Below are 25320 nucleotides of genomic sequence, written 5' to 3' on the forward strand. Positions count from 1 at the left end.
CTTCTCTGCTGCCACAGCAGTACATGACAAGTCACCAAAATACAGGACAGGAAAAAGCATGAAAAGGTAACTGTGCCTCAGGAAAACACCATTTAACTGGCAAAGTGCAGCTTTTGCTCCCCAAAGAAAGCAGAGCTCCAGGTCTCCATCTCTAGTTCAGTGGCTTTTTCTTTCCTTTCTTGTGCTTTTACTGCACTGTGACTTCCTGTCAATGACCTGTCAATCAAACAGTGTGGCTAGAGCTACTATACCAGACAAAAAGTGTTTAGAATGACAGGAGTCAAGGTTTTCATGGACTACAAATAGTTCTCAGTTTGAGTAACACTGAAGAGTGAAAGAAAAACCAGCAATAACAACGTCCGTGAAGGCAACCTGTGTGTCCTACCTGTGTGCCATCCGGGCCGATCTGGTCCAGAGCTCCGGATGTGCTGTACAGGAAGCGGATGATCTTCAGGAAATTGTCATCACCAATACTCCAGGAACCATCAACCAGGAAGACCAGGTCTGCTTTAGCTGCCTTACAGACTGGACAAAGACAGAGAGGCGGGGGAAGTTCACATTTGTTCTCTTTCTGTTATTGAGGAGGACAAAACAATTACAAGAAGAAATAAGAGACGGAGTAAACAAAATAAACAGGTGGAAATAGAGGACAATGATTGAGACAGATACATGTTATGATTTCCAGATTTCCATCCATCCATTTTCATCCAGGGCTGGGTCGCGGGGGCAGGAGGTCGAGCAAAGCGCCCCAGACGTCCCTCTCCCCAGCACGCATTCTCCTTCTGGGGGACCCCAAGGCGTTCCCAGGCCAGATATGTAATCCCTGCAGCGTGTTCTGGGTCTGCCCCAGGGCCTCCTATCAGTTGCACATGCCTGGAGGCGCCCAGGAGGCATCCTGATCAGATGCCTGAACCACCTCAACTGACCTCTTTCGACGCGAAGGAGCAGCAGCTCTACTCTCAGCTCCCTCCGGATCTCTGAGCTCCTCACCCTATCTTTAAGGCTGAGCCCAGACACCCCACGGAGGAAGCTCATTTTGGCCGCTTGTTTCTGCAATCTTGTTCTCTTTTGGTCACTACCCAGAGCTTGTGACAATAGGTGAGGGTTGGGACATAGATGGACCAGTAAATCAAGAGCTTCGTCTTAGCTTAGCTTAGCTCCCTCTTCACCACGGTGGTCCCGTGCAGCGCCCTCATCACTGCAGACGCTGCACCAAATGCTGGTCCATCTCACGCTGCATTCTACCCTCACTTATGAACAAGACCCTGAGATACTTAAAAACAATCAAAGTCATATTTCTTGCCAGCCTTTTACCACAATACTTTACTGAAGGTTTTCTGATGCTGATATTGTTTAGGGTAGATGCTCATATGACTGCCACCTTATATATTTGATTGTTAAGAATTCAAGAGGCAACAGGGTTTTCCACCTATTCATTTATTGGTGGCTGGCTGCCATGATTTGAGCATTTAATGAACATTTTGATTTCCTTTTTTTTTATTCTTTGCTACACATTCTTGTAGCGCAGAGCGTTCTCTGGGCACAGGTGGAGCAGCAAAATGGCAGGCGCAGGGAAAGTGAAACTTAACCATTTATTGCGCTGGGTCTAAAAGTTTGCATTCACTCATAAACAACGGCTTCTCTCAGCCATTGATCTGGTCTGATCAGCTGTGATCGGATCAACACATCAATTATCCAGCCCATGACTCAAAATTCCACAAACTGCGGTGTTGGTGGCTTAGTGGGTAGAGCAGTCGCCCCATGTACAAGGCTGTTGCTGCAGCGGCCCGGGTTCAACTCCAGCCTGTAGCCCTTTGCTGCATGTCGCTCCCTCTCTCTCTCCCCCTTCATGCTTGTCTGTCCTATCAAATAAAGGCAAAAAAATGCCCCCCCAAAAAATCTTAAAAAACAAAACAAAACAAAACAAAAAAAAAAACTCCACAAACTGCTGAGAAAAAGTAAGAAGAGCTCCATCTGTGCTGTGTTCACAGACCCACAAAAACTCAGAATTAAGAAAGGGGACACAGGCTGTTTGTTTTCTATTTGCTCAGCTTTCTTTTGTTTGCTTTGCTGGTGCATGACTTAAATCGGCTCCAACCTTTGAAAAATGTATCCATTTATTTCTCAGCTATTTGATTTGTGTTTTTATCACCGTTCAAATAAACAAACTCTGGCTTGATTTTGATGGATGACAACTCAGGACTGAAAAGAAAAGCAGCTTCTGAGTGAAGTAAACCTTTGATTGATTTGATTTGAGGTCTCAAATTGTAAAGATTGAAAATGTGTTAAATTAATTAAAAGTTGCCTCCGTCGCTGTCCACCAATCATTCCAGTCACTTCCTTTTCCCCTCTAATAAATCACATTAAAGGGTCAGCTGCTGCCGGACTGAACTGCAGACGGCTTCAATCCATCTGCATCCATCTCTATTGTTTCACAATAAAATTGCACCCTGTGACTCACATTGATCGGGTTTTCTGAAGGTAGAAGTGCCGAGAAGCTCAGTGAGAAAGTTTATGTGTGGGGGGCATAAGCACAAACAGCGAGCAGCAGCAACCCCCCGTCCAACACCGGCACACCATGAAAACGGAAACAGAGGGCTCAGCGGGGATGAAACACCTGCTGCTGCAAGCGAACACGCCGTCTGCAGTCATTTTGACTTGACCAAAGAACTACAAGCCGATTGGCTTTTGAAACAGGTGACATGCTCTAGTTCTAAAACCAGCTGCCAGTAATTTGAGCAGTTGAGTTGCAGGTAACATCATCAGCCGGCTTGAGTCGAGCTCAGACCGGCCAGTTTTACACCGCTTTAGTGTTGTTTGTGTATTTCTTAGCTCTGTTAAGCAAGACAGTAGCTATTATCAGTTATGATTGTTCACAGTTGTTAAATATCTGTGAACATTGTATAGTCCGCAAGTTGGTACAACTTTTCTCAGTACCCTATAGACTCTCGGACTAGCCACCATATCAGCGTAGCTGTGCCTGTGGCAGAGGGAGAGGAAGCAAAAGCGAGGGAAGTGGGCACGCCTGCGGGCTGAGCTTAAGGCTAACCCATACAAACCAGCCCTACCAAGCCTCTTCCTTGCGAACACAAGGTCACCCGTCAATAAGCTGGACGAGATCAGAGCGAGAATGATGCCTTACTGTGTCACTATCATCAAGGAGTCCTGGCTCAATGAAAACCTAACAGACACAGCATCCAGCTAGTGGGCCTCTCTGCTTACAGAGCGGACCGGACGAGAGACTCTGGTAAGAGCCGTGGGGGAGGACTGTATATCTTCGTGAACAATAAATGGTGCACAGCTGTGGACATGGTGGAGAGACACTGCTGCCCTGACCTGGACCTCCTGGTGGTAAAGTGCAGAACTTTCTTTTTGCCAAGGGAATTAACAAACATAACAACCATGGCAGTTTACATCCCCCCGCAAGCTAAAGCTAAGTTAGCTCTGGAGAGGCATGACGGTGCCAGTAAATAGCTTACCCGGACAGTGTAGTCAATGTAGCAAGGGATTTTGGTCATGTAGACTTTAAACTGGTCATACCTAAATTCTACAAGAATGTGACATTTACGACAGTATACTCGACCAAGTATACACCAATATTTCAGGGGCATTCAAGGCAATCCCGTCAGCATAAGTAGGTCAGTCAGACCACATTTATCTCCTCCTGATCACGGATCTGCAGAGTTAACCTAACCATCAAAACAGTGCAGGTATGGATGTCATAATGCCACATTGCCCGATGCCCTAAACCAGTTCTTCGCCCGCTTTGAAACCCAGAGGGAGGAGGTGGATCCACCCTTCACCTCAGCTGACAGTGAGCCAGTGCTGGTCCTCTAGCAACATCAGGTGAGGACTGTCCTGAGGGGAGTCAACGGGAGCAAGGCAGCTGGCCCGGATGGAGTATCCGGGCGAGTATTATTGGTTTGTGCTGACCAGCTTAAAGGAGTGTTAACCAACATATTTAACCTGTTATTACAATAACCTGCTGTCCCATCATGCCTTAAAACTTCCATGATTATCCCAGTGCCCAAAAAAAACCTGTTGTGATGTGCCTAAATGACTACCATCCTGTAGCACTAACACCTATCATCATGAAGTGCTTTGAGATGCTGGTGCTCTCACACATTAAGACTGTAATTCCACATGATCTGGATAAACACCAGTTTGCATAAAGGACTAACCACACCACAGAGGATGCCATCACAACAGCCCTCCATCTTGCCCTGACACACCTGGAGAAACCAAACACCTATGTGAGGATGTTGTTCTGCATTTAATATGGTCATCCCTCACAAGCTGGTCACAAAACTGTACAATCTGGGCACCAGTTCTTCCCTGTGTTCTTGGCTCATGTACTTCCTCACGGACACCACCAGAGCAAGTTAGAGTGGACAAGCACATCTCCTCCACCCTTACTCTCAGAACTGGTACCCCCAGGGCTGTGTGCTAAGGCCAGTGCTCTTTACACTGTTCACCAAAATCAAATTTGTTGATGACACGACCATAGTGGGCCTGTTCTCTGAAGAGAATGAGATGGCCTACAGGCGTGAGGTGGACCATCTCACTTGTTGGTGTGGAGACAATAACCTGTTCCTCAACACCTCCAAACCCAAGGAGATGGTTATTGACCTCCGGAGGACCAAGATCAGAGCTCACGCCCCCCTCCACATACATGGGGAGATAGTGGAGGTGGAAAAGTGATGTTCCTGGGAGTCATACTGTCAAACCAGCTGACAAGGACCAACAACACTTCACAGCTGGTCAAAAAAAGCTCAGCAGAGACTCTGAATCCTGAGGAAACTACCTCAAAAACTTCTTCTCAACTTCTACAGTAGCACTGTTGAGTCCATCCTGACCAGCTGCTCCGCAGTGTGGTATGCCAACTGCACAGCTGCAGAATGTCACAGCCTCCATCGTATGGTAAAGGCGGCATGGCGCATCATCAGGTTGAAGCTCCATGGACTGGACATTATTTACACCAACAAACTCAAAAAGAAAGCCCATTAAGCCCAGAATGAAAAACAGCTTCCATCCCAGAGCTGTGGCCTCCATTGCTACACTACAATACACAGGGTTAAACATGCACTATCACTGCCGCGGCTATTATTTTACTATTTTATTTTAAAGTTGTGACACTTTTAATTGCTGCTGCTCTTAACTTTTGTGTGTGTTTTGGTGTATTTCTAATTGTTCTTACACCAAGGAAGTCAAATAGAATTTCATTCATTCCTTTGTTGCTTGTCATCCACCCTCTCTCTTCTACCTTTCCTGTCAATTTACTGTGGTCCTATAAATAAGGCAAAATCGCCCCCAGTTCTGAGAGTAAGGGTGGAGGAGATGTGCTTGCCCACTCTAACTTGCTCTGGTGGTGTCTGTGAGGAAGTACATGAGCCAAGAACACAGGGAAGAACTGGTGCCCAGACTGTACAGTTTTGTGACCAGCTTGTGAGGGATGACCATATTAAATGCAGAACAACATCCTCACATTTATAAAAAAAGGAAATGTTTTTGCCTGTTGTAGTATTTTGCCCTTGTGTCACTGTTGTTTTATTCTGTACTATAAACATATACTCATGAAGGTTTTGAAAAGAACTTTACTTATAAACAAGTCCAAATTTTAAGTGGAAGGACTTCATGTCCAAAAAGTTCTATAGGTCCGTTTCCACTGCAGGAACTTCGGGGTTAGCAGTTAGCGGTGTCTGTAATAACTCCGGTCACGGTCCGTGAAAATTTTTTTTTTTTTCCAGCGGATATCTTAGTTACAACATGATTGAGCTAGCAAAGCAGTTTTGTGTTGCTATGTGTGGTATTTATTCAGTTTTGGGAAATCACGATGTCTAGAAAGCATCAACTGAGGCAACATGCAACTAAATCTCACGGTGGTTGAGAGGGCCGAGCGAGAGGACGTTCCTGTAGTAGTTCCTGCCCCCCAAACCCAAATAGTACCAGGAACTTCTTCAGTGGAAACGGGCCTTATGTGTTACTATCAAATTCTGTCTATTTTTTTTTTTACAGTGAACATGCATGTAGGTTGAGTAAAAAGCAGTGTTCTCTCTCGGTCTCTCTTTCTGGGCCTGACAGCTTCAACTTAAAACCAAAGTGTCTTATGAACATGATGCTTTAATCATGTGGGGAAAAAAAGGAGAAAAAAAAAACTTCTCTTACTCTGTGATTGAAAATAGCAAATTTAAATATAAAGATTAGATAAGACTTGCACTGTACATGCTGGTTCCTGTACTTCAGCTGATTATGCAGTCTTTTAAGAATGTTGTGGTGACAGATATGTGAAGAATGTGAATTACATGTTTGTGGAGATGCTGTAACAGATCTAGCAATCACCAGGTTTACACTTCAGACATTTATTTTAAATTACCCTCCTGTTGAAGATTTATCTCTGTAATTCTATGTTATCTTTCTGTGATATATATATATATATATATATATATATATATATATATATCTTTGAGCCTGTCTTTATATACCATAATTAAGTGTGTGTGTGTGTGTGTGTGTGGTTAAGACCCATCACTGTGTGGGAGGAGAGCAGTCAAAGCTTATTTACTCTGCTTGTACGGTGTCAGTGCTGACTGACACTAAACTGTTGTCCTCACACATGCACAAACCTCAAACTCTTCAACAAGTAACTTGTCACACTGTGATGTATTTCACATGAAATGTGGGCAGTCAGTGAACTAAACTTTTCTCTGTCAGAGAGAAAAAGTCGCTATAATTACATCAGGAGAAAAAAAAAGGAAAATTGAAGAGATAATTTAGAGAGCAAACACTCAGAGAGTTTTGTTCAGAGAAACTTTTCTGTTAATTATTGCTGACCAAAACTTGCATTTATTTTCTAACATGCAGGATTTATATTGGGCAGATAGATTATTGGTCAATAATGACAAATTATTGCTGATAAATAATGGCAATAATACAAAGCCAAATTGCTTACATAGACTTAACAGATGCAGCATCAACACCACCAATAAACACAGAGAAGGAGAAGAGCAAGCGCAGCATACTAACTAGAGAGCAGGTTGGGGATAGGTTTATTGATGACTCTAAATTGTCTGTAGGTGTGAATGTGAGTGTGAATGGCTGTCTGTCTCTATGTGTCAGCCCTGCGATAGTGTGGCGACCCATCCAGGGCGTACCCTGCCTCTCGCCCGATGTCAGCTGGGATAGGCTCCAGCCCCCCTGCAACCCTCAAGGGGATAAACAGTTACGAAAATGGATGGATGAATGGATAATAATAATAATAATAATAATAATAATAATAATGATAATAATACATTATACTTATAAAGCGCTTTTCAGGGCACTCAAAGTTTAAAATTCAGGGACAAAACAACAACAACAAATAACAAGAAACAAAAAAACAAACCCATTAATTACTGGTAGATAACATTAGCTGCGTGATGCTAATAGTTAGCCCATGAGTGTGTGTTCAGGCAGACTGCAGGGTGCGCTACTGTCTCATGACAAACAGAGAGAGAAACTCTACAATAAAAACAGAATTAACAAATTTCAAATAGTAAAAAAAAACAACTAAAGTAAAATAAAGTTTTCCAAAGAATCGCTACAATATGTTATCATGATTAAACTGGTGATTTACACCCCTATTTAATTCTGTTACACCAAAACTTAAAACTCCAATTTAAAATGTGATCCAGTTATAACTTTAAACCTACACAGGAGGTTTCTCAGAGAAAGTTAAGGACTGAAGGACTGAACCCAACAGAGTTCCGTGATGCTGCTAAATTTCTCTAATGATAGTGGTTCAGCAGGCAAACTTTTATGGAGCCAAACAGAATAACTGGAGTAACTGTCAAACATGGCAGAGCAAGTTTAAAGTGTCTGCCATTTGCTGCCAGGCAGTCTCTTTTTTCTTCACTGTGCTGTTGTGCATTTTTAAAATGTTCTACTATTTGCAAAATTGCAGTTAAATTAGCCAACCAGGTCACGACAGCAAGGAAATGTATTTATTCATGTTTTATTTGAATGATGAATGTATATGAATGTTTTCTACACGATGCAGTTGTAACTAAATAATCTAACAACAATTCCTGTGTTAAAAAGATTCATTACAAAGTGAAGGAACAATCTAAACTCATGGCAAAAGTTTTATCAAGAATGGATCTAAGATCTCCATTTCAAAGAAGATAACACAAAATGGACGAAATGCTTGTACTGAATGAAAATCAAGCAGCCAGCTACCAGGGGGAGATTGAGATGTTTTGGCTTCACTTTTGCGGAGGTGTCATATCGTCCATCATTATATACAGTCTGTGGTCACAACACAACCTCAGGGTCATTTTCTGCCCCAAACAGCTGACCTACAGCATAACACAATGCAGCACATTTAGGTGTTTTTGTGTAGACATATGGAAGTTATAGGGTTGAGAAAATGTAATGCCAGAGGAAAGGGCTGTCTGACAGCAAAGCAGTGAAAATATTGTTAATATAGCGTTAACTTAGATTGATGTTAATTTTTTAAGCAGGAGTTTTTTTGAAGTGGCTAAAATATGTTTTGCTGTTAACCTCATCCACAGGAATGCATAGCTGAGATGCTGGGGTGCTAGTCCCGTGTCAGTATCCTAACGGGGAGCATAAAGCGCTGCTTTAAAAACTGGAACTACCCCTTTAAAATGAGGAAATGGACTGCAGACAATCGATGATAACAAACAATGTAAAATCAGGTCTCACCTTCCTTTGCAGGGGGGATGGTGGGCAGCGGCGTGGTGGTGGGGGGCCTGGTTGGAGCCGGAGTTGGGATGGGCACTACACAGAGAGTATAAACAAGACACACATGAAGATGTGAAAACCTGCAATCGTGACCACATTCATCGTAAAACCATCACCTCCCCAAAATCAAACTTCCCCTCTCAAAAGCATAAAAAGACAATTAAAGAGAGAAGAAAGCCTCAGACAGCCACACAGTCATACATTAACATACAGAATGTGTCAAATAACTACGTTCAGCTCTGTGATTTCAGCTCCTGTATAATTTGGTAGATTGATCACAGCGTTGGCTACAGTCTAAATGTCTCTGCTTTCAACCCCTCACCTTTATTCTGTGTGTGTAGAGGGAGGTTTAGATAAACCAGCTGTCCCCCTCTCAAAAACACACAACACACAGTTTACTGATTCAGTGGTGTTTAGGCAGTAAATCAGCTACCTGAGGCTGCGAATTACTTGTGATGGCAGGTGGGGAGCGTTCACTGACGGCTGCCTGCAGCGATTGGGAGAGTCATTTGTAGGAAAGGCTCTGGCTTTCATTTGCATCAAAACAAAGCAATAAATCATTGTGGAGGCTCTCTGCGGAGCTACAGTACGGAGGGCAGCAGCTTCAAGCTAGCAAATATCTGCTCTTTCTTTATCCTTTCCTTTTCTTTTATCGCTGTGGTTATTTCTTTTTTTCAGCCTCTTCTCCCTTTGTCTCTGTTTTTTTTTGTTCTCACTTCATTAATTTCAGTACACTATGGAAATGAACTTGTCCAGACTCTAAATGTGCTCCTGAAAGGTAATCCATCTCAGGGAACATTGTGCCTGCTATGGTTTTTGTCAAAGTTTCATTAGAATTGCCTGGCAATACAGTCCAGCCTTTACAAATCAGTTAACACCGTCAAATACAACATCATAACAGAAACAGAATAACTCTAACTAAATTAAAATGTTGCAAGTATGAGGCTCAGTTGTGTGGATGCTACAGTAGATGCAAGTATCAAACAGCTGCCTGCCAGAGGAACAAACGACAGTAAAGATCTTTGAAAGTTTTGCATCTTTAGCTCTGAATTTGTTAGAAAAAACGTTGTGGAAAAACAACAGGTCAGATTGAGATTATTTTCCTGTCTGGCACCCAGTTTAAATTTTGGTAATCTGGGGACAAACCCACGCTACACTAGGGTTAAGATGTGATTGCAACCGCTAGTGTTAGCTTCTTGTCGTTACTTATTTATTTATTTGCATGAAGAGCCAAAAACAGATGATGTATCTACTTATTCCACCCATTAATTAGTGTTCTGTTGATTTTCCAGTGATTGTGATATAAAACCACTAGATGAACAGCCATATTGAAGAAAAAAAAATTCGGAGATTTCCAGAATAAAGTCATAATATTACACGAAAAAACTTGTAATATTACGTAATATTACGAGAATAAAGTCATAATCTTACGAGAATAAAGTCGTAATATTACGAGAATAAAGTCGTAACTGAGGAAAAAGTCATAATCTTATGAGAATAAAGTCATAATCTTACGAGAATAAAGTCGTAATATTACGAGAATAAAGTCATAACTGAGAAAAAGTCATAATATTACAAGAATTAAGTCGTAATATTACGAGAATAAAGCCGTAATATTACAAGAATAAAGGTGTAATTTAATGAGAAAAAAGTCATAATATTATGAGAATAAGTATAGGTCATTAAATTACGACTTTATTCTCGCAATATTATGACTTTTTCTCAGTTATGACTTTATTCTCGTAATATTATAAGTTTTTTTCTTGTAAAAGCTACAGTTGGCAGCTTTATGAAAATAACTTTTTGTCATTTTGGCTGAAACTGTCGCTACATCCAGAAAGTATTACATAAGTCTGTGAAAAAAATCATGTCCCACATCCTGGGAAATGACCAATAAGAGCATAGGAGTCTCTAGTGCAGCTGTCAATCATGACAATCACTGCTCATGAGCTGCCAAACTATGCAGTGCTGATCAAATATGAATTAAGATTCAAAGGTTTTCAGAAACATATTTTTGTTCCTGTGCCGTAATGTCATAAGAAGCAATTCAGGGGTGAATGGGAGGATCACCTTTTTCATAAATCATCCATCTCATGTATGACTGTAAGGGATGTGTTGACAGTCCAAGCAAATATGACAAGAAGTTATTTTATAAAAGTTACCAAGTGCAGCTTTAAACACCCAATTGTCCCAGCTGTCACCTGTACCTAAACCTGTAACTTTAAGGCGAGAGATATACGTGCTTTTTAACCACACGTTGGCGTAGACATCCAGCTGCATCGAGAACATTACTGTTAACATACTTGTCTATGCATGACGTGTGTTACTGGAGGATTACACTATAGGGCAAAGCAGATAACTCACACCGTATAGAACTTCTGGATTTGCATGTTAACAATAAACAGGGTGACACTCTAGGAGGTTACAATATTGTTAGCTCTGAGATCGCTGTAGATTATAACAGAATAAGTGACAGTGACACCACTGTAGATGATATGTATCAAGCATGTCGTGAAAATGTTAACTATGTTTACTTTGTTCTGGCAACACTGCTTCTACCTGTCATGTGTGTATTGCGTCTTGTGGACAAGTCACATTAATTTCTAAGGATGTGCAAACCCACGCTCCGAACAGAAGTGGGTTACACAGGCCAGCCATTATGTGAACATGAATGTGTAGTTAAAAGCAGGGAATAATAATAATAAACTTAATTTATAAAGCACCTTTTCATACACAGTAACACAATGCTGTAAATTAAAACTTAACATATTTAAGGAAAGCCCAAGCTAAAATCAAGATAATAAATGGGAAATAACATCCTTAAGACAGCAATAAAATAGACAGACAGCTCAGATAAAGTGAGAAAATGCTTCCCTATAGAAGTATGTTTTAAGAAGAGACTTAAACGAAGCCAGTGACTCAGACAGCCTGATATACTCGACTGTACACCAACAGGTCATAGAGTGTGCCAGGGCTGATGTGAAAACCCGGAAATTTAGCATCGCGCAGGTTTCCCGAAGGAAAAGTGAATGTGATTTTTGCATTGCGTTTTGGATTATGTCAGAAAATAAGCTCTGTGGCTAACACAATTTTATGATACTTACAGGTTTTGTTCAGCGAGATAATCTTCACATATGAACACCTTTCATACCGCATTTGAAGCATAAATGCGATCGCCAGAAGTAAAAAAACGTTAGGCTTTAATGGACTACATGACTACTCCACGGTCGCATGACTCTTGATGTGGGAACTGCCCATTGGTCCGACAGCCCATTGGTTCGACATCCCATTGTTGGTTAAGGTTTGGTTAGGTTTAGGCACAAAAACCATCTGGTTAGGGTCAGGAAAAGATCATGGTGTGGGTTAAAATGAAAAAGAAAGTGACAAACACATACGCCGTGAGCCTGCTCCGCCTCAAGCCGGTCGCGGCGCACCATACGCCCGCCGCGAGCCGTTCAGCACCGCGGACAGTCGGACTAATGGGATGTCGAACCAATGGGCTGTCGAACCAATGACATAGAACCCTTGATGTCACCGCCACTAAGCTTTCAACTGATTTCGGCCACTTTATTTTTAAAACATTGTATAATGGGGAAATCGGACTGTTTAAGCTAAATAAGAAACTGTAATGGTAGACTGCCAGCACTCTCGCCTGTTCAGGGGTGATGACGTTTAATGTCCCCGACAGGGTTTGTAGTCATATTGAGCAACTTGTTAGCAACCGCCTTTTTTTACGAAAAGTAAAAGCTTCAAAATTCACAAGTAGGGTATTTACTGACGTGTTTTATGTCATAGAACAAAACGTGAAACTCGCTTAAGCTTTTGTTAACCACAGACCCTATTTGAGGCATTTTACCAAAATCCCATTCAAAAAACGTATTGACTTTTAGACGAGAGAACCGGGAAGCGCTAAAAGCGCTAACGGAGTTCCGAGTTTACTGGCACACACTATAGACTGCGGATCCTTTAAGTCCCTATGGGTTGTGAGGTGGGGTACCTCTGGGGTACTAGTATGCTCCAAGGACGCTCGATTACTTTGGAGTCTAGGGAATTTAGAGGCCAGGTCGACATCTTGAGCTCTTTGTGACGTTAATCTGGCCATTGCTGAGCAGTTTTTGTGGTGTGGCATGGAATTTTGTCCTGCAACAGTGTTTGTGTTGGTGGTGCATGTCAAGTGGCATCCACATGAATGACAGGACCGAAGGTTTCCCACCAGAATAATGCATTGTAACGAGATGTGTTACTGACTTGACTCGTTAGTGGTTTTAATGTTTTGGCTGATAGGTGTATTTATCTCATGGATTTTTAGCTACTTTTGTTTGGACTGCTTCCTGTGAGGTTTTTGTCTCACCATTCCACCAATACATAAATTATGAACTGTTCATGTCTGCTCGGTTGTCTGCATGTGGTCGTTTTTCCCTGCAGCCTCACACACCCATTTGACAACAATGGCCATAATGAGGGACATTTCAGGCATGCTGACAATCACTCTGAAATAATGAGTTGAACTTGACCTCATCATTACAGTGAAGCTGCTGAGTTAAATGTCATCATAGGTAATATAGATTTAAACAATGGAAATGTTGCTGCTGTTCATTGAACACACTGAAAATTTGAAAACACTCCACCTTCCCTCCTTCCCAGCCTCCCTCCCCTGTTTGCAGACAGTGGGTCCTGATTAGCGTTTGGGGCTCCCACGAGGATAAAAGATGTTATTATGACGTGATCATTCTCCCAGCCTGTAGTGGGCTTCTATTATACATAGTGACAGCTGCCACCAATTTCTGTACAAGTGTGTGTTTGTCAAGCGTGTGTTTCTGCTATTGTCAATCTGACTGGGCTCATTTAAATGGGTTTGGCACATTGTATGGAGGAGGTGAAGTACTTGATGTGTCTGTGGTGTATATATAGGCTAAGTGTGTTTATGTATCATAGCCTTACATGAGAGACAACTGTGCAAAAAAATGTGCAAAAAATTTGTTTGTTAGCGTAACTGAAATGTTAGTTTTTCAGGATACCGGATTCTGAAAAAGCCTAATTTCTCCTAAAACTGCCCACAACACTTTCAGTTACACGTAAACTAAAGCATGAAAATCCTTCAGAAAAATGAATCTATGATAGACAACCTTCTGTATTGTTTGTACTGTTTGATGATGTGACTGTGTATTGATGTACTTACGTGTCTTATCTATCACAGTGACTGCAGGCCCCTCAGTCCCGTCCTGCAGCTGAGCGTACACACTCATCTTATACTGCGTGTTGGCCTTCAGGTTGTTGAAACAGTGTCTGTTGGATGATCCGCTCAGCTTCGTCTCCTGCTTCTGACCATCTGCAGTAAAAATACAGAGATCACCTCGCTATCATTCTGGAGAGGCAACTGGTTTTGCAATAACAGAGAAGAAACAAAAAGATGTGTAAATACATTGAATTATTTACTGTCTCACAACAAGCCAGCTGCCAAAACTTTCCTTGTAGCACCCGATGCCAGTTAACATTATTTGTTCCTAAATAGGCCTCTTATATAAAAATATCTTATTATCATTGTATTGATTTGACGCCGTTAGTGTGATTCAGGATGAAGGTGTGTCGGTCTTTGAGGTGAGACAGAGAGGAGGCTACACTCTTGGAAATAAAGGTGCCAACTACAACTATGTAAGGTCCACTGGCTTGTCCCCATAAGAAAACCCTTTGTGGTTCCTTATAGAATCTTTCATGAAGGTTTCACCTGGAACCCAAAGGATGATACCCAGAACCATCTGTGAAATGTTTCACCAACACCCCCTACAGTATTTATTTATTTATTCATGTGTTTGTTTTTTTATTCATTTATTTTCTTTGGATGCCCATTGGCCACTACCAAGGAAGCAACTACTCTTTCTGGGGTTTACGCAAGTAAACATTAAATCATTATGTATAACAAAAATATAACGTAGAATCCAAGACAAAGTGAGCAAATCAAAAGATTACGGGCAAAACTACAAAAAATAAATAAGCAAATAAAAAAACATCAGTAAAACATCAATAAAAGTGCTAATGACAATAAGTACAAAAAAGACAAACAGTACCCACTTTATATCTTAATAGTCAGTAAGACATTTGATACCACTCAGATTTATACTACAACTAAAAACAGCATATACGCTGAGAAATTAAAAAGACCAAGAGAGTTCCTCATTAATGATCATATGGTCAAACATAATCCAACAAACATGTCCACCCAGCAGGTTCTATCCGGAATTTGTCCACTTTCTAAGGGTACTAAGAACCCACGAGGTGGGTTCTTTTAAGAACCTTTTTATATTTCATCTACAATCCACCCAGGAGTGGGCTAAACAAAAGGGGGTTCTTTGGATGAAAACAGTTCATAATGGAACTATCCAGTCTTTCCACCTTCTAAGGGTGCTAACAACCCACCCAGGCAGTTCTATCTATAACCTTTTTATATTCCAAGGGTTTCATCTAGAACCCACCCAGGGGGTTCTTTGGATGAAAAGGATTCATAATGGAACCCTAAGTCTTACAGAGAATCTTTAGACCTTCTAAGGGTGCTAACAACCCATCCAGGGGTTTCTATAGAGAACCCTCTATATTCCAAGGGTTTCATCTAGAACCTACCTGGGAGTGCTCTAAAAAGGGGCGTTCTCTGGACGAAAATGGTTCATATTGGAACCCTTAGTCTGACAGAGAACCACTGAAGAACTATCCAGAAATTTTTCACCTATTAGGGGGGTTAACAACCCATCCAGGTGATTATATTGACAACCCTCTTATATTCCAAGGGTCTCATCTAGAATCTCCAAGGGGGGCTTTAAGGGGGGTTCTTTCGATGAAAAGTGTTCATAATGGAACCCTTAATCTTACAAGAGCCCTAAAAGAACCCGTTTGTCAAAAAAGGGTTCTTCAGAAGTGAATGGTGCTGGGCAGAACTTCAGTCCAATAAAAAGGACCCTTTGGGAAACTTTTTTTCTACAAATGTACAAGGACTCTGCAGGTGATAATGATTGTACTCTTACAGATTCAGATTCTTTTCAGATTTATGTAAAAATGTGCTTTTAATGAGGACTGCTTATCTGCATTACTTCCCAAAAGTGTTGCTCATCCCGCACTCATTTCCTCAGCACAACAAACTGAATTTTCTAAGCTAAACTGGTAAACAACTGTGAGTCAAAATGGCCTTCCTCTTAGCAAGGTTGTTGTTAAGATTCCTCTATATATTCCAGAGGTGGATGATGATGATTATCTTCAAATATAGAACCATTTACTGACGCACCAGATCTCCTTAACACTTGTGTGTCATTTGGATGTGTTTTTCAGTTTGTTCTCACTTTTCTCTTTCACAGTGACATGTTTGAAACGTCCCACAGGACTGTTTTTTTTTATTTTTTATAGCAGCTCAGTTTGTTTTTCTCCCCAAATAAAACTGAATAAAATTAAACTTTTCACGGTCAGGAATACGTGACAAACCAAATCCAATTACTAAAATAATCAACATGTGTTTGTTGTTTTTGTTCACTCCACGCTAACAGTCAGGGTCTACTGGCAACCTGTCAAATATATTTCTAAGGAAAACGTATCCACAAAACACAACGCATTCACTTGTACAGCTTCATCACAAAGGGCAGGTGGAACATTTTAATGAGTTAAAGAGCTGCAGCACTGTGCCAAGTCAATTTTTACAACTGAAGCTCATAACAAAACTGACAATATAAAACAACATCCAGAAAGACTTATTTTGACACAGTGCAGGTACATTCCCCATGACCACAACTACTGAATGCTTTCATTGCAGATGCAGAATGAATGGCAGAGCAAAAGTCACGTTAAGTGCTGCAGGATGGGAACAAGTGAATATTCATTATATTCACATGTGCATCCCTTTTACTCAAACTGTCTCAAACTCATTCAATTCATCATTTTATCGAGTCCTTAAGCCAATTTTCAACAGAAAAGCTAAGAAATATAATGTCAAAGCACTAAGTGAAGCTTACTTCCCAACAAAACCCTATTCATTCGATTTCAAGGTGAAGTACGGCTAGGTAAAGGTGAGGTAAATTATTCATATTATAATATTATAAATGTCAAACATTCACCCACATGGGCTTATGGGAAACTACTGACAATGTTAAAAAATGACAAGGTACTCGCTTATGTTTTGACAGCTCACCAGAGGCCCCAAATCCTTCTGAGCCATTTGTGGGTTTTTTAAAACTCACTGTAAACAGGGCAAGGTGGGAGAAAATGTGGAGGAACTGTTGGGTACAATAACATAAGGCTCCTCTCATTTCTCTATTTTGTTCCTCCTTGTCTCCTGTCCGTCCGTCCTCCTGCCTGAGACCTGAAAATGGATCGTTGCACGCCATCTTGTAGGATATATCAAATTCAAAAAAGCATCATGAGGAGAGAGGAGGCTTGCAGGAAGAACTATGAGGATGCACAGGTGTATCCTTTGTGGAAGTCTTTTTGACAACCGTGATAAGGTGGCATGATACACACCTGATCATGCAGCTGTGCCACATGTCATATTTTATTGACCGACTTGACTTAAGATCCAGTGTGTAGGATGTAGGAGGATACTGACAGCAGCGGAATGCATATTATAATAAGTATGTTTTCTTTAGTGTATGACCAGAAAATAAGAATGTGTTTTTGTTACCTTAGAATCAGTTGTTCATATCTACTTAGGGATCGAGTCCTTGTCTATGGACAACTACACACTATCTCTAGATTGGGACATTCATGTTTTTGTGCTTTATCCTGTGTTTTTACTAGTTTAAATCACCTAGTCTGCTGAAAATTAAGCTCCTGGTAAAAACCTAAACACTAAAGAAAAATTCTATCGAGGAGAAGTTTCAGCTGGTTGCAATCTGCAGTCCTCACTGTTAGTGTTACAGGTATGGTGAGAACAAAATAAAGCACCACAGGCAGACAGAAAAGTTATGTCCTTTAATATTTTGCTTGTCAAACATAGAATGAGCAGACAAGTGAAACAACAGTTAGAGTCAATTTCTTGGCTCAGAGTCTTCCAGGACAAGGTTTCAGTAGTAAGCGCTTGGCATAACACACCAAAGCAGAGAGCAGGTCAGTCACTGGTGTCCACAAGTGCACACAAATGGCAAACAGTTCAACTGTGTGCAGCGGTACCATGAGGGAGCAGACAGCGGGCAAAGTCAGATGAGCAGGGGGTCCAGAACCAGGAGTACACATGGGAGAAACAACACACCTGTGTGGAGCCGACTATAGGTTGGTCAGAACCAGCAAGGAGTCAAGAAACCATCAGTGATGACGAGTGTATGCCACATTGCACACACAAAGGCAGAATGTGCCGCTACACAGCGAGGTAATCCACAGCACAGGAAATCACAGGCAGCAGAACAGGTAAACTCACAATGTGGAGCTGACTGGCAGTCCCACTACACAGCCATGGGGAATAGGTGACCAGGAACCAGGAACATGGAAGCAGAACTCTTGATTGGAGACAGAAGGCTAAGTAGTTTACCAGGGAGCAGGTGAAGCAGGCGAGTTGGCAACAGGGAGGTAGTGCAGGGAAAACCACTGGAAAATCTTCCATGGATATGGTGAAGAACAATTTGGCAATGAGATTCTGTGAAGCAGTAGTCTTTATAGTGGCAGGGAGTAATGAGGCACAGGTAAGGGGAGTTGGCTTGATGAGGTGGGTGTGGTGGACCGGCAGGAGCGGGAGACGTGTGAATAGGTGATAGGCTGGCAGGTAGGTGTGGTGGAGAGGTGGAGTGAGAATGGCGTGTATGGCAGGTCAAAAGTGCAAACTGTGACAGATAGATTTCACCAAAACTGGAACTTTAAACCTTTTACCCAATCTAGTGGCACAGGACATCATCCAGAGCTCACCATTTTACTTTTCTCTTCACATGAGTTTTTACTTTCTGCCAGCATACTTGAAGTCTTGAAGTCTGGAACGTGTTTTGTCTTTCCCTTTGGGTTGTAGTGTGGGCTTGTCTTGTGATGTTATATGTGTTCTCTCCTCTTTTGATTGTGGTCGCTATTGTCTTCTTAGATGGTAATCCTTACAGTTCCCCATTTGTGGTTTTTGAGCTTTACAAGTAGCATTGACATTTGCTGCAAAACACATGTATCTTTCTTGTGAGTGCCCTGATTTTTTTCCATGTCTTAGGACCATAGAATGGGACAGTCTTCATGTCGGTGTTGAGGATACCAAGGTTGGTGTTGTTGGAGCGCTGTTTAGATGACCAGATTCACTGTAGTATCTTGAATGTCTGCTGTGTTTACCAAAGTCCTATTCAATTAGATAACAGCTCTGAAGCATGAATTTCTTATTCTTGATTTATGCTTGACCTATCTGTGAACCTTGAGAGTGTCCCCACGGCCAAAGTGGGGTCACACCATCAGACACGGCCCTTTGTGGGGGTCCCATGTGGCGGATCAGTGCATATCCGACGCTGTTTAACTAAGCAATGCAGATGGGTGGAGAAAATGGAGAGACCATGTTTTTTTTTTTTAATAATACACAGACGCAAGGAGAAAAGGCGAGGAAAGGAGAGTGAGGGTGCACAGAGTGAGAATTAAAATTGGGCAGGTCAGGATGGTATTTTTTAAAAAATAGTGTTCATTGTTGTCTTACAAACACCTTCAATGTAAACTATAATAAAAATTATAGCTGCTGCGCAGCGATGGGTCGGGTCCGGACATTTTTAGGCAATTCTGAGCAACAAGTAGAAGAATTGGAAGACATTTAGGAACACAATCTGCCTTTGCATCAGCTGAGGCTTGAACTCACAACCTCTGAGACTAAGAATCAATTTCTATCTAACTGAGCTAATTAGTCAGTGACAATTTATGTGTAGCTTCACAAAGTGACTAAGCCAGACGTGCAGGTTTAGCAGCCGTCCATGCATGGAAAAGCAGATTTCAAACCACTGTAAAAAATTCAGTTATCAAAACAAAAATCTGAAAATACACATATTGCATCTAGACAACATGGAGATGTTGGTATTTTATTTTAACAATGATTGATTTGCTTCATAAGTGAAAAACTGATGTTTAACTAGTTGAGCTATGTGCAAAGTGAGAAGCCTCAGATGGTTTCACACTGAAGTATTGACACTGGACCTTTGTACAAAGTTTGGTTTATTTTCAAGCATGAGAAGGCAGATTTTCTAGCAGAAAAAAGACTTGAAGATGCTGCACAGTGATGAGTCACGCTCAGGCAATTTTAAGCAATAAGCTGGAGCACAAGAAGATGATTACATTACAATGTGGATTCTGCACCAGTTGAGGCTCGAACCTGCAACCTCTGGAACCTAAGACAGTCATCTACCGCTCTGAGGTAATTGCCAAGTAGCAACTCAACAGTGGCTTTACAAACTGAGTAAGCCATTCACTGTTGTGTAGGAAAGCAGCCATCCGTGCACGGAAAGGCAGATTTGAAACCACTATAAAAAATTCAGTTATTAAGACAAAAATCTGAAAATACACATATTGCATCTAGACAGCATGGAGATGTTGGTAATTTGTTTGTAACAATGATTGATTTGCTCCATAAGTGAAAAACTGATGTTTAAAATTGCCATTTTTACATTGACTCCAATTGTTCACATTAGAGCAAAATTCAAAATGCTGTCAAAAATTCTGTTTTTGAGGTAAAATTCTGAAATTTGCCACACATCTTCTACCATGACTCTAGAATTTTGTCTTTTTTTTCATGAACACTGAAGATTTATTTAGCAAGAATTTGCATGTATATGTTTACAGTCAAACATTTTGATGCACTGTAGGCTCAATTTTTGATAAATCAAAAATCTGAGAAACATAGTTTTTGTAGGACAGTCTGAAGATGCTCTGTAGCAAGTTTGGTGTCAATTGAGCAAAAAATGTGGGAGGAGATAGGTTTAAGAAGTTTTACAGTTTTTGAAAAAAACAGAGTGATGAACTTCATAATTTTTAATAGTTGTGAAGTTGTAGCACGTATGGTTGATTTGTTATGAATTTTCAAAGTTTTGAACTTTAGACGCTTGCTGTAGCGCCACCATCAGGACTATTGGCTTGAGTTTACAACTGAGGATATCTGGCATGAGACTGGACCTTTGTGCAAAGTTTGGTGAGTTTTCACCCATGAGAAGTATGATTTCCTCGGAAGAAGAAGAAGAAGAAGAAAGAAGAAGAATACCTAGGATTACAATAGTGTCCTGGACCCTAAAAAATACCCAAACTGATTAGAATCAGGAAAGGTATGATCAAAAACAGACCAACTTTTAGGATTAGAATTAATGAAGTTGGAGTCCTGCTGTGTGGAATCAAATCTATGGCAACCAAGATACTGTGTGTGTGTGTGTGTGTGTGTGTGTGTGTGTGTGTATTAAGCATGACCTCACTATCCTGCACAGGAAAAGGTGAAGAGCTGATCTTTGTCAACTCCAATTCAATTCAACAATAACTTTCTGTCCTACAGGAGGATTTGTAAAAGTACACTTTACCAACTCTTCATTCTTTATTGATCTTTTTTACGTCTCACTCATCCACACCAAAAACAGGACAACTCCACATCATATCACTCTTTCTTCCTCCTGCTGCAGACACTTTTCTCTGGTAATTATTTACCAGCTGCACAAACATAAATCCACATTTAGTTCTAGTATGTGTTAAGAGAACCAATACCTCGAAGCTCCCTAAAGAAACACAGGGAAACTGCAATAATATGCGTCTTTTATGTGACGTTAATGACGGCGGTGTTGTTGCTGGAGGCCTGAAGGTGATGAATAACAGCCATTACTACCTTCCATTTGCTGGATGACGGCTGTATTAAAAGTCAATCTTACCTTTGAGGTGGTGACTGAATGGTGAACGTGCACAATCGAATCGGGGCCACACCATCTGTTGTTTGATGTTATTTTGGTGTGTTGGAGTGTGTTATCACTTTCAAACAAATGGGAAAATACACAATTATTTCTGTGGGCGCGGAGCCCAGTGGCTGCGGAGAATCAGGACCGAGAAAATGACTTCAATAATTGCAAGGCTGTTTTATGGAGGTGACTTTGGTGCAGACTCATTTTTGACAGCCAAAGTAGGAGCTGAATACATCAAAGCACATCAAACAAAAAAAAAAAAAAAAAAAAGAATTTCAGAAAGACGTTAATAAAGACTCTAGAGATAATTTGAAGACAGGTTTAAATAAGGTTTATTGTGCAGTAGCTCTGTAATTTTCCCTTTAATTTCCAATATTTTAATATATAAAGTTTGACCCTTACTGTCAGATTCGTACAGGTAAAATTACTCCATATGATGGATCACAGAACTTTAAATTCCAGATCCTAAAGTTAACAAAGACACAAATATCCCAGGCTAAATTAAAGGGATGTCTGTATCAAGATTTATTGGTGTGGCAAACTACTGAAAATATTCACTTTTCCTGTCAGAACAACATATTCTCACTTTGACCTTGTCACATATTGACGTTTGGTCATGGACTTTCCACATCCAGATATGACACGCAAGGTACCCTGGCTGCATTGGTTGATGATGTTCTGAGACGACGTTTTAAGTTCTGCCTGTTACATGCCTTGTCTTCTTTCAAAGAACATTTCCATTTTCACAAGAAATGTACAGTTTGCATACAGTGTCTTTCAAATTAATGCACTACGCTGGTACCACACCGCAAATTGACCTTTTTTTCTTCAACAACTAAAGACACACAGAAACACAGTGTTTTCCCTATACAGTATGCACTACTTGCTAATCGTCAGAGCGCTGCTGCAAAAAAAATCTCTCCATACACAATAAACTCAAAACGGAAGATTACAAATTGAACACCCCCAGAAGCATCGTCTACTCAATCGCCCACCAATCATTAACGGCCGATATTCATTCCAAATAGCTTGAAGCCTGATCAGAAGAACTGATAGGATGGAAAATCACTCAAGACAAATGACCTTTTGCTTAGCGCAGCCCCTTAGTGATGGTCCAACAAGCTGTTAGAGTAAGCATGGAGCCCACACTGCACTCCCTAAAGAAATATTGTCATATTTTTGGAAAAAATGAAATAGTGATTCCAGAGAGAAGCAGACAGAGGGGTCTGCAAAATGTGCTTGAAGGATATATCCAGGATGTCAAACTGACTGAGCAGCAACAACAGGTTAAAAAGACAAAGATAGTTAGAAGCTAAAGCCGAACTACAGGCTACAGATCACAGTGTAAAAGTGAACCACCACATCACTGGTGATCACGACAGAAGACAATAAATATAAAGGGAAACTTTGTTGATATTGAACCAGCTGTGTGGCATCACAGTGTGTGCAGATGAACAGTGTTTGGCTTCAGCTTGTGCTGCTGCCAGCACCCGATCCTCCTCTGTCGCTGGATGGGCAGGGATCTCCAGGGGAAGTCAAATAATGTTCATCTGCGCACAATGCCATGACACACAGCTGGTTGAATATCTGCAAAGTTTTCCTGCTTCCCTTCACTGGTTCCTGTACAGCAGGGTTGGGCTTTTTTTCACTGTTATGATCATTAAAAAGCAAAAGCAGCATGTGTATATATTCAGTAGGCTATATCTTCAGTAGCTAGCTAGCTAACCCTACACTTTTCAGAGTCGATTTTGGTTTTGGAACAGGGAAGAAATGTATATCTTTTTTCAACCTTTCTAGGTAACAGGTGTCATTAATACACATTTAGCTCGAAACCGACAATACTGACAATGACAATGCTGCGTTACATTGCTATGCTGTTTTTTTAACAGTATTTACATTTAGCTTTGTTTCGTCTTGAACTGTGCTCACGCAACCGACGTGGCATCTTTATTTTTACAAGCTGTTTCTTGCCTGAGTTTCTCCACTGTTTGAGTTGTTTGTCTCTGCGAGTGGAAAGGCAGGGTTGATTAGAGGAGGCCGGGGGTGATTGTGACAATTGTTGGTTTTGATATCACTTCTCAAAAACCGCTTGAACTATTTGGATACAGTTTTATGGAGGTACCCTAAATCTGCATTATACTTGTTAACAGTCATCAGTTGTTTTTATCTGTTATCTGTTTTCAAAAAGAGCCTCAGGCAGCAGTTACTACAAAAATATGTAAAAGCTTGAACGCCCTAAACTGTGGGGACTTCTAAACCAGTTACACTGAAATCCATTTACATTGTATTGTTATTTCCACTTGCCTTGTCTCTATTTATGGTATCTTACCTACATAATGTTTCGACTGATTGAATAAATGTCTTTGGAGCATTTTGTAGTTAGCATTAGAGTAGTTTAGTTTTTTGGATCTTGGTTAATCTTCGGAGTTTGGTAGATTGTAAATCTTATGCCGTGTTCACACTACATGACATTTTTGTCTGTTCCAACCAGGGGTCGTGTTAACCGGATATTCTCGGTCATTGACCGTTTTTTTACAACAATGACCGGAAAATCTGAAGGCCGTCGGTCATTTTGACCGGTTGCAATTACCACCCCTACCGACTTGGCGGCAGAGTGCACGCATTAATTAGCTATTGTCTAGTCTTGATGCATGACCACCTCGTTGGCTTGGAGTGCGTCTGTGACCACTACGGCTCACACACCGCTGCAGCTGAACCACTGGTGCAGAAGGAGCGCATGCTGCGGGACTTCCTCCCAGTGAAGCGAGTGCTTGCAGGATCAGGAAACCCCTCATTCACAGAGTCTTGCCGACTTCTGATAACTTCTCTGGGAGAAATGTTCCCCAACTTTAAAACTGTGGCTGAAGTGGCGCTGGTAATTCCAGTTTCCAGTGTGGCAGCAGAGTGCAGATTCAGCCTTCAGAACAACATCCAAACAGCCACGAGAAGTCGTCTGTCCGAGGCAAAAGTACAAAACTTAATGACAATCGCCTCCGCAGCAACCTCCCTTGATGCGTTTGATTACGCACAAGCCGGCACGGAGTTCCAATCCATGCGCAAGAGGAGGAAGGTGTAAGACTGAGAGTTCAGGCCGCAGGTGAACTATGTTCAAGTCAGTTGATTTTGGTTTTCAACTACTATGACACACTACACAGGATAAAACGATGGATTATTGCATACGACACTGATTGTCGTTCACGATCCGAGCCGACATCATACGAGGCTGTGTCATGATATAATCGGGGTGATATCCTGTAGTGTGACCTGGGCATGACTGTATATTACACACTCTTTCTTTTCCTTAAATCTAGGAAACATATTTTAAAATACTACTTGCTTCATGTCTGGGCTAACATTCTCAAGCTTTAGACGGCTTGTCAGGGTGTCCCATTTCATATCTCCATTATTTGTCATGGACTGTACTTGTATTTTTCACATTTTTTTGTGAATAAACTGAACTTAAACTTGTACTTAAGAGTTGTCTTGGGTCTGTGTAGGCAATTTGTATTAAAGCAGATGAAACATGAAAAAAAAAGCCCTGTCCCAGTTCTAATAGTTTTATGATGCAGACAGAATGTTTGCATGATCGTTCTGATGGTCTGATCACCTGACAGTCGAGTTTAAAGACATCTGCTCATTCACTGTTAGTCATTCTCTTGCAGAAACTTTGATTGTCATTTCCGTCTGCTGTGCCTCATGAAGACAGCGGCCTTAATTTCACTTCATTTCACACTCCCAC

At 41.1% G+C, this 25320-nt stretch overlaps 1 protein-coding gene across 6 annotated transcripts in view; it reads right to left on the minus strand.

The window, feature by feature from the left end:
- The window catches only part of col14a1b (collagen, type XIV, alpha 1b), a 320908-nt gene that overhangs the window by 109975 nt on the left and 185613 nt on the right, over positions 1-25320 (minus strand). For all 6 annotated transcript variants that reach the window (XR_013493638.1, XM_033637164.2, XM_033637162.2 and 3 more), the window contains 3 exons: positions 13922-14071; positions 8704-8778; positions 386-525 (listed from right to left, as the gene is read on the minus strand). Coding sequence is in view for 5 of the 6 variants with exons in the window: in XM_033637164.2 (XP_033493055.2) it covers positions 386-525; positions 8704-8778; positions 13922-14071 (365 nt within the window). In the remaining variant the exon portion in view is untranslated. The remainder of the gene's footprint in view (positions 1-385; positions 526-8703; positions 8779-13921; positions 14072-25320) is intronic.

The sequence above is a fragment of the Epinephelus lanceolatus genome, chromosome 16 (assembly GCF_041903045.1).
Source record: "Epinephelus lanceolatus isolate andai-2023 chromosome 16, ASM4190304v1, whole genome shotgun sequence".
NCBI lineage: Eukaryota > Metazoa > Chordata > Actinopteri > Perciformes > Serranidae > Epinephelus > Epinephelus lanceolatus.